The sequence below is a fragment of the Nanorana parkeri genome, unplaced genomic scaffold, assembly GCF_000935625.1.
Source record: "Nanorana parkeri isolate BGI_ZX_2015 unplaced genomic scaffold, ASM93562v1 scaffold1598, whole genome shotgun sequence".
Taxonomy (NCBI): Eukaryota; Metazoa; Chordata; class Amphibia; order Anura; family Dicroglossidae; genus Nanorana; species Nanorana parkeri.
The window spans coordinates 220,141-229,950 of record NW_017307866.1 but is presented as its reverse complement, the minus strand read 5'-3'; the positions used below and the strand labels follow the sequence as shown (position 1 = coordinate 229,950).

The 9,810-nt window shown below is 47.7% G+C and overlaps 1 protein-coding gene across 1 annotated transcript in view; it reads right to left on the bottom strand.

The window, feature by feature from the left end:
• The window catches only part of NAT8L (N-acetyltransferase 8 like), a 38,224-nt gene extending 28,716 nt beyond the window's left edge, over positions 1 to 9,508 (bottom strand). Inside the window, exon 1 of the mRNA XM_018570800.1 lies at positions 9,028 to 9,508. Coding sequence (XP_018426302.1) covers positions 9,028 to 9,352 — 325 coding nt within the window. The 5' untranslated portion in view covers positions 9,353 to 9,508. The remainder of the gene's footprint in view (positions 1 to 9,027) is intronic.
• Between the last annotated feature and the right edge of the window lie 302 nt (positions 9,509 to 9,810).

Genomic DNA, 9,810 nt, shown 5'->3' with positions numbered 1-9,810 from the left:
GTTTTATTGAAGTGACACTAAGCTCAGGAGTTAAATCTTAAAAATGAATTCAGGTACCTTAACTATTAACAAAAATGTATCTTATTTGTGTATCACTCGGCTGTAGATCCTCAAATCATCATTGAATTGGTGCTGATACTGTCATTCCTTCTGGAGGGGGGCGACTTTTGTTCCCCATGGTCCCTGTGTGTGTTGTAAAGTAGTTCCTCACTCCATGTTTATTCCCATGTTGGCTACACTCTCTCATTTAAATGAGTAAACTAAACAGGAGTGTAGTCCATCATGGGATTGAGCTTGGAGCGGTGGCTACTTTACAACACACACAGGGACCATGGGGAACAGAAGTAGCCCCCCTCCAGAAGGAAGGACTGTGTCAGCACCAATTCAGAGATGATTTGAGGATCTACACCCAGTGTATACTTTGGCAGATACAGTTCCTACAGCACAATCGCCCCTAGAGAGCACTGGGGAGTATTTTTGATATTCCTCAGTGCCATCTAGGGGCGTTAGTGCCAGGTGAATGGAATCCGCCCAGCTATACATTAGGTAGAAGTTTTATGATTAAACCCAAAAGTGTGCAATGGGTTAGTTTCTTATTTCACAAAATGTTTAATCCACTCACTCCACTCCACTCACAGTCTCCCTTATATACAAGCAAACCAAAATATTCTGTGACTAAGTAATTCTCAGAAAAACGTGCACATTGAAAAATGTTAGGGTGTCAGGCCATCTCCTCAATACTTCTTCATCTACAGCCAAAATGAGTATAATCAAGAACCCAACTGACTAATAATCTCAAGTGAAATTGTGAGCATTGTTGGCTTTAATGGAGCCCTCCATGGCCATCCTTTTCCCCCCACCAGATGCCCATTCGCCTTTGCCTACCACAGCTGCCAGATGTAGAATATATGTCACCAGAACACTCATGAATCTTCCCTTAGTGACACCTTTATTGACGTTCATTTAGCATATCAAAACGTTACTCATCGGATATCATTGGTGTTTTGGTGACAGATTTCCTACTTGGATCAAAATGCTACGTAATCCGCAGGTAACAGCAGCACCCGGAAAGAACGGGTACAACAGTTATGTGTAAGGTGGGGATATCTGTATGATCTGTATGATCACAGCAGACAGAAGACACATATAACCTACACCCTGCAGACCTAACAATTTGTAATTCTCCTGTCTATATGGCCATCACTTCCTCTAATCTGGCCAACCAGAAACTAAACTATGATGCATGGGATCTCCTTACAAATCCACATATGGATGCACAGAAATGTCACTTCTGAATATACCGGTTATAAACTTGAACAGTTCTAAGGATTTGATGAAGCATACTGAAAATGGCATGACAAAATGATCAATACATCCAGAGATACAGGCAAATAAAGGTTTATGTAACTTGGCCTGGCTGGTCCTTCCCTCCCTATTGATCAGTACATTTACCCATCCTTAAAGTGAGGATTAGGGAGCAGGAAGCTAAGCTTGACTTTTTCTGGAAGAGTCAGATTTGTATGAACATTGAGCTGCATTAACCTCTGCCTCTGGTCATGCATTTTTTTTTTTTAAGCCTTCAACATGCTCTGCATGAATTGCCCAAGTCTATGCCAGGCGTACCTTAGGGCACAACTCCAGTCAATACTTTTTTTAACAGAGTAGACAAGGGTTAGGACCTCCCCCAGTTTTTTATTATGTTTCTGTAGCCATTACTTTCTGTGTGGTCACCATGACTGGAAATCTCTCCAAAGGGGAGCACAGGACTTGTTCACACCAAGTGCGTTGATCAATGCAGACTCAATGCAAGAACACAGCAAATACAATTTCTGTGTATGTGACCCATGCAAATCAAACCATTGCGCTGGTGTGCCTTAAGCAGAAATGTAGGAATGCTGCATTTTCATGCAGCACAACACAGAAAAACACACATCAACACAATGTGTGTACAAAAAGAATTAAGGTATTAAATACCTTGGCCCTTGATGTTGCCAGGTTTTTATTGCCTTTTGTGACCCTGATGGGGAAATCTCACTTCTTGTGTGGTCACCAGTACAGGAAATATTGTAAAATCTTCCCACCGGAACACAGGCACCTACACACCAGCAAAACCCAAAAATATGTAATGGCCGAAGTTGAGCTTGAGTTGAGTGCAAAAATATCTAATTTAAAGCAGAGGCAGAGATAGGCAACGGCTACTCAAGTCCCTGCCATCACTGGGTCCTGTTGTTCCTGCAAGTCCCCAGAGCTACCAGTGATCGACTGGTAGATCGCGATCGACCTTATGGGCACCCCTGCTCTAAGCAATGTAGTCTCCATGATCCCCTAGGGCAGCGTTTCTCAGTCATGGCACCCTTTAAAATATGCAAGATCTCGAGGCATCCCTTAAATGTGGAAAAACATGCGGTCCCTCAAAAATCCATGCCAGACCCCTATCCAAGAAAAAAAAAAAAGTGGGGTTCGTTCTCCCCTCCAAATCAGGTGTCTCCTTTACATCAGAGGTACAGTAGAAAGCCCATATCGTGTGCACCTTACTGTATAACTGGTAACAAATTGTTGAGTGCGTTTGTCGTTTGTTTTGCTTTTCCTTTACATCAGAGGCCCCACATTACATAAGGAGCCCTCGCCTTTCACACTCGAATTCCCCTTCTCGCACTAGGAGCCCATCACAACAGAAGCCCCCCTTTACATCAGGGAGCTCCCTCCTTTCACATTTGAGTCCCCCCTCTAACAGTAGGAGCACCCCTTTACATCAGGAGCCCCCTCCTTTCAGAGTGTCCCCTTCACATCAAAAGCCCCCCCCCCTTCACATCAGGAGCCCTTTTGACATCAGAAGTTTTCCCCTCCCTTCACAATCAGAGTTTGCCCCTTTCAGAGCAGGAGCTCTGTCCTCAGACTCCTCACCCCCCTCCCCTTTAACATCAGAGTCCTACCATCACATCAGGAGCCACAGCAACGGGTGCAAGGCTTGGCCGCTTGCACCATGGAAAGGAATGACACTGTGCAAAAATGTTGAGGTACCCCTGAGGAAGCCAGAAGACACCCTGGTTGAGAAAGGCTGGTCTAGGGAACAAAGTGCATACAGCATACAGCACTTTGCCCCATTTTCCACCGGGAATGTGATTTTTTTTTCTCAGGGAAAGAAATGTTACATATCGTAATGCACATGCGTTTAATACGTCCGGGATTCTATTCAAGTTGCAAATCCGGATTCAATATTTTAAGGGTTTTGAACAAAATGAGTGAACTCCATGATGGCGAGATAGAATGTTCTGATTGGACAACATTCGAACGCAATTCTAACAGTGTACGGGCAGCCTTTAGACTGTAAGTTCCTTTCGGGAGAGGAGGAGGGACTGGTGTCTATGTTCTCTGTGCTCTATAAAGCACTGCATATTACACTAGGTTGGTGCTTTGTACACAGAGATAATGGTTCCTCATTATCCTCCTTCCCACTCCTGACACAGCTGGTCAGCGGCACCAACAATCCTCAACTGTTAATAAAGACACATTAGTCACGGCCCTAGTCCTCGCGGCAGCGGGTATACATCCAATTTGATCCTGCTGTGTTCCTCATCTTCCTTGTTAATGGGATGAGTGGTCAACGGGAGGAAAAAATATCGAAATGTCAGCAACTTGTGGCGGATCAATACAACGCAGAAATCCAGCCACTGGTGCATTGCATGCTATCTACACCGGAATCTATACATCACATTACCAGCATGCTGAGCGCACAGATAAATACTCATAAACCAGTACATGAAACCCTGCTGCTGTGACTGCACATTGTATGGACACATTCTATAGAAAGGATATACCAGGTGTGTGGACATTTTTGAAAAAACGACTTGTCCAATGACTAAAGCGAGGGCCAAATCTACTTGTCCTTCATAACAATCTACTTGTCCCAATACAAAAAAAAATAGTTTTAATTAAAACTAGGGATGCACCAATACCGGTTTTTGGGTATAGAGTACGAGTACCGATATTTTGCTTTCGCTACTCACAGAGTATCGGTGCTTCCGTTTGCATGGAGCCGGCTTCCCGGGCAATCAGGAAGCCGGGCAGCGGGTAATGAGATGCTACCCGGCTTCCTGACTGCCAGGGAAGCCGACTCCATGTTGTTTGGCCGGCTTGATTGTGAATGGCTAGGAAGCCGGTTTCCCTTCCAATCAGCATCGAGCCAGCTTCCTGGCCAATCAGGCTTGTTTTAGGGTGTGTTGTTAGTAGGGATGCACCGATACTGATTGGTACCGGTGCCAATACTGACTATTTGGGCGAGTACTTGTACTCGCCCAAATGCTCCAATACTTACCCCTGATACCAGAACTTCTGCTCAGAGGGAGACTTCCTCTGTTCGGCAGTGCCACGAGGGAACATGGAGCCAGCTTCCCAGCCAATCAGGCAGCCGGGCCGGGGGCCTCCTGATTGGCCGAGAAGCTGCCTCCATGGTGTTTGGCTTCTCGGTCAATTGGCATTGAGCCGGCCAAACTGCATGGATCCGGCTTCCCGGCCAATCAGCACTGAGCTGGCCAAACAGTATGCAGCCGCCTTTCTGGGCAATCAGGAACCCGGGCGGGGCTAATGACTTCCGAAAGTACCGTTATTAGCGAGTGCCGAAAGATAAATATCAGTACTCGTAACCGAAAAAACAGTAACGGTACATCCCTAGTAAGCACTCCTGTCAGTGATATACAGTTTGTCTTCTATCTGCCACTTTAGCTGGATCACTTGACCTATTAAAAGGAAGTTAAAAAAATAACAGACCTACTAGTCGGATCACCAGGTGAAAATAAGGAAAAGAGAGGAAAAAAAGACAAAGAAAGAAAATAAATGCAACCACCGCATCTAACAATTGGCAGCTGCTTTTGGTGTTTGTGCCGCTTTAAACTTTGGTAGCATCACCCAGAAATAAAAGATATTCAGCTATCACTCAATATGCAAAGTGTTTTGTCTCATGACAACTAAATACATTTTAGCATTTAACATTAAGCTAAAATCTGATTGGCTGCCAAGGAATACAGCTCTTTACTGATGCCCTGACTCAACAAATTAGCTGGCATGCTTCTGTTTAAGACTTTTTATTACGTCTATAAGATCTACAAGTTCCTAAAACCGTTCGTTCGCTGTAATGAAGGCCAGCGGATCGTTGAAGAGGAAGGGCAAGAGAAGTGCATGATTCCTCTAATTGAGAGTCACATGTGTGGTATCTGCGGAGGTGCGAAGGATGCTGCTTTTGTGCATCTGCATTGTATTACAGCACTAAGGGTGGGGAGAAGGGGCGGGGCCCCAGCAGGCTTGTTGTCTCATTGGCCTACATTCCATTCTGTAACTAGGTAACTGTTTCAGGAGATGGGGCTCGCTGACTCGACCCTCCGCGCTGCTTCGCTATCACATTGCTCAGGCTAAAGACTGCATCTGCTGCACAAGGCTTAATATCACACCCAGATAACTGGATTTCCTGACTGCTGCAATACAGGGAAAACCTCGATCGCTCTGCAACGTACTGCAGTGCAAAGTGTCCTCCCGGCTGCTGCAACACTGCAGAACATGCCGGCATGTCCTCTGTACCCTCAGCAACCATTTTCCTATAGGAAGACGCTAGAACATAGCAAGAGTGGACGGCAGGAAAGTGCCAAGCTGTGTGCACGCTATGAAGTCCATAGGACTACCAGAAACTTCCAGGGCACACCCCCTGGCACCACCATATTCCCGAGTTCACCCGGGTTTAGTCAGAACAGCAATGCAAAGGGCAATGTAGATGTGCAAACTGCAGTGAACAGTAATAACCAGTCAGAATTGAAGTCTTGAAGTGCACTACACTGAAACATGACTGGTCAATATTATCTATGGCACTTTAAAGGAGAACTATGAGGTGAGTGCTTTTCACTCACCTCATAGTTCTAGCCGACCTGTGACAATGAGACTGTCACAGGTCGGTTTAGTAGATCGGGAGGTGAGCGAACACATACCGGCGTTCGATCAGCTCTTGATCCTGTCACGGCTCTCTGTGTTCGCTCACCTCCCCCCTCCGATCCGCCAGCGCTGACTGGTGGATCGGACAGGGGAGGGGACAGCTGGCTCTGCCTCTAGATAGGCAGAGCCAGCTGTCACTCACACAGCTGGGCGGATCCCGTCATCTACGTCGGGATCCGCTCCGGCTGCGGCGTCTCAGTATACCGCGAGCTGTAGCTCGTGGTATACTGAGCTTAGGGTAACGGGAGGACGCTAGTTTGTGTCCTCCCGTTACCCTAAGGAGAACTATGGGGAAAAACACTGACCCCATAGTTCTCCTTTAACCCCATAGTTCTCCTTTAATTGCACTTTGAAGTCCTCTAGTACGTAAGCCTAATAGTCTACTGCAGCCTTTCTCAACCTTTGCTACCCCAGAGGAACCCTTGAAATCATATTCAGGCCAGGTCTGCCAAGTGGCGTTGGACCCTAAACTATGCAGAAACCATCAGTTGGGAAGTCAATCAGCCACAACTCAAAGGAACCCCAAGCAACCTCTAGAGGAACCCGAAGGTTCCATGGTTGAGAATGGCTAGTCAATGAACTGCGAGAGAAATAAGAATAAAGGATCATGGCCAATCAGGTAGCTCCATCCTGGTGCCTTCCAGCTCAGGCTAACCTCTAATTCCCAGCATACCCTGCTGGAAAGAGAGCACTAGCTTACCCAATCTGCAAACTGACCAGCTGGCTTGGAACATGGAGCTGAAAGGAGCACCAGCCAGCCTTACCTATTCCTGAGCCCCACTACAGTCCCCGAGAATCCCTGAACTTACCCCTATGCTAATATAAAGAGGAAAGTGCAGTCACCCACAGCAAAAAAAATGCTATTTTATCAGTTTGACCAACCATTGTCATAAAGGGTTCCTTCAGAGGTCGCTAGGCTGATTGACCTCCCATGTCCTGGTACAGTATAATTCTGGGGCCAAAGCCACTTGGCAGAGCCAGTGGCATGACACCAATTATCTTTTTGAGGTGTCTGTAAGAGGGACATTTTGACCACCAATGTAAGGAGGGCATTCCTTCCATTGATCACCACTGTAGGGGGGGGGGGGGCAGTCTTCTTATTGATCACCAATGTAAGAGGGGCATTCCGACCACTAATGTAAAGGTGGCATTCTTCCTACTGATCACAAGTGCAAAGGGTGCATTCTTTTCACTGACCATCAATGTATGGATGGCATTCTTCCTATTGATTACCAATGCAAAAGAGGCATTCTGACCACCAATGTAAAGGTGGCATTATTCCCAGATGCCACTAATGTAAGGGTGGCATTCTTCCCGCTGACCGACAATGTACACGTGGCATTCTTCCTATTGATCAATGTAAAAGGGGCATTCTGACCACCAATGTAAAGGTGGCATTTTTCCCACTGACCACCACTGTAAGGGAAGCATTCTTCCCATTGATCACCAATGTAAAGGTGGCATTCTTCCCACTGACTGACAAAGGGTGGCATTCTTCCTATTGATTAATGTAAAAGGGGCATTCTGACCACCAAAATAAAAGTGGCATTCTTTCCATTGACTACCAATGTAAAGGTGGCATTCTTCCCACTGACTACCAAAATAAAGGTGGCATTCTTCCCAATCACCACCAATGTAAAGGTGGCATTCTTCCCAATCACCACCAATGTAAGAGGGTGGCATTCTTCCCAATCACCACCAATGTAAGAGGGGGGCATTCTTCCCAATCACCACCAATGTAAGAGGGTGGCATTCTTCCCAATCACCACCAATGTAAGAGGGGGGCATTCTTCCCAATCACCACCAATGTAAAGGTGGCATTCTTCCCAATCACCACCAATGCTGGTTTCGATTAACTAGAAGTAAAGAGAAGTCCGCTGAATAAGTCCCCAAAAATCTTCTAATTGCTTTAAACTTTTCCTTATCCAACAAACGATGTGCTCGAAGACTCCATGTAAAGGAGCTCAGCCCAGCCGTACTGCAGCATTGCTCCGAGCTCTCGTATCGGAGGGCTGTGTGTGATACAGTACTGCACCACAAGAGGTACACCGGCTTATCTCTACATATGTGTCAAGTACTGCCGGTATAGTCAGAGTGTATGATTAACCCAGCAAAACTTTCCAGCGAACCCAATGGGACGCCTCATTCATTGCAGCAGCCCCGTAGCTGAGCGCAGACTGGATGAAACTGGTTCATACCCACTCTCAGGCAATCCGATACCTTGATGCTCATTCTCAGTATTCCGGATACAATAAACCGGGGAAAAGATACAAAATATTGGGAGCTTCTGCTACTGCAATCAGTGCATGTTACAGTCTGACACCCCCCGTGACATGGTCATGCTAGAACACGGGTGATGATTTTCCATCACCGCCAGCATCCTTCCTTTTTCCTCACCAGCTCCTGAGGGTGATGGCACTTTGCTCTTTGTTCAACGTTACCAGTAAGCGGAAAAGTTGGCGGCACGCCGGCTGCGATCAGGTTGTACAATTTCGGTCGGATTGTGCCGAAATCTCAATGCGTACGCAAGCAATTGAGATACAACCCGGGTCATGCCAATTTAAAGGGGAAGTTGGGTCATTGTTTGACCGATGCAATTAACATCTGCAGGCGTATGGCGCAATCTTACCCTTTTTCTTTTCTTTACACCTCTTCATGCAATTGATAAATAGTGAGATGAAAAAAAGAAAAAAGACTGCAGTGTGTGTGGCCGTGCTAACGCAGCGGTCCTGAGTCACGGAGCCGGTGGCATCCGGTGAGCATGTGACACAGCGGTGCTTGTCACTTGTGTGCGGACGGTGACGGAGGGTACCATTCCCTGAGTGACAGGTGGCACAGCCATCACATCCTATATAGTTTAGGCATTGATCATCCTGCAGTCACATGACCCCTGCCATGGCACACTGGCAGCGATGAGTCCCATGCAGTGATAGGGAGACCTGTGCTGCAGTCGGCAGAAGTGCAATGAATGAATTAACGTAGGAATGGGTCATCATCAGAGCCGTCATAGCCATCCTTGGCATCATCACCCCCCCCACCCCTCTTACTTACTTGTCAGCACCGCATAGACGCACTGGAGGACCGGCTGGTACTTTAACCCCCTGAACGCCGAGCTGGGGATCCTTTCTCTAATCCCTTCGTAGAATATCCTCCTGGCCACCTCCTGGTCCGAGGCTCGGAATTCGCGAATATACAGCTGCTCCTTGATGCCCTCCTCGGCCCCGGAGCTGGGGGGCGCCAGCGGGGTGCCGGGCAATGGGGGCCACATCTGAGCCGGGGAGACCATCAGGGGGTCCTTTTGGGGTGCCGCTATGGAGCTGGGATCGTCTGCCAGGATGCCCGTCTCACAAACCATCTTTGGAGGCAGAAAATGCATGCAAATGGCCAGCGGTGGGGTATGGAGAGGGTGCGGGGCAGTGCGGACGGTGTGCACTCGGCGGACGGGGAGCGGTAAAGAATGTGCTCTGCATTTTACACTACTATTTATATTGCAGCAAAGCCGGTACACCGAGCCAGCGCGAAGCTCCCCGGGCCCTAGCACCGACCACATTGGCTGCACGAAACCTCCATGTGACGCCTGCCTGGGTGGAACCAACCCCCCCTCTCCCACTGCACTGGACTCTCTACATCACAAGGGTGCAGGTGGAGGAGGATAGGCATGATGCTGCAGGGGTAGCGGGGACAGGGATAGGCATGATGATGCAGGTTGAGAAGGATGGGCATGAGGCTTCAGGTGAAGCAGGGACAGGGATGGGCGTGAGGCTGCAGGTGAAGAAGCATGGGCATTGGGCTGCAGGTGGAATGGAGACAAGGATGGGCATGATGATGCAGGTT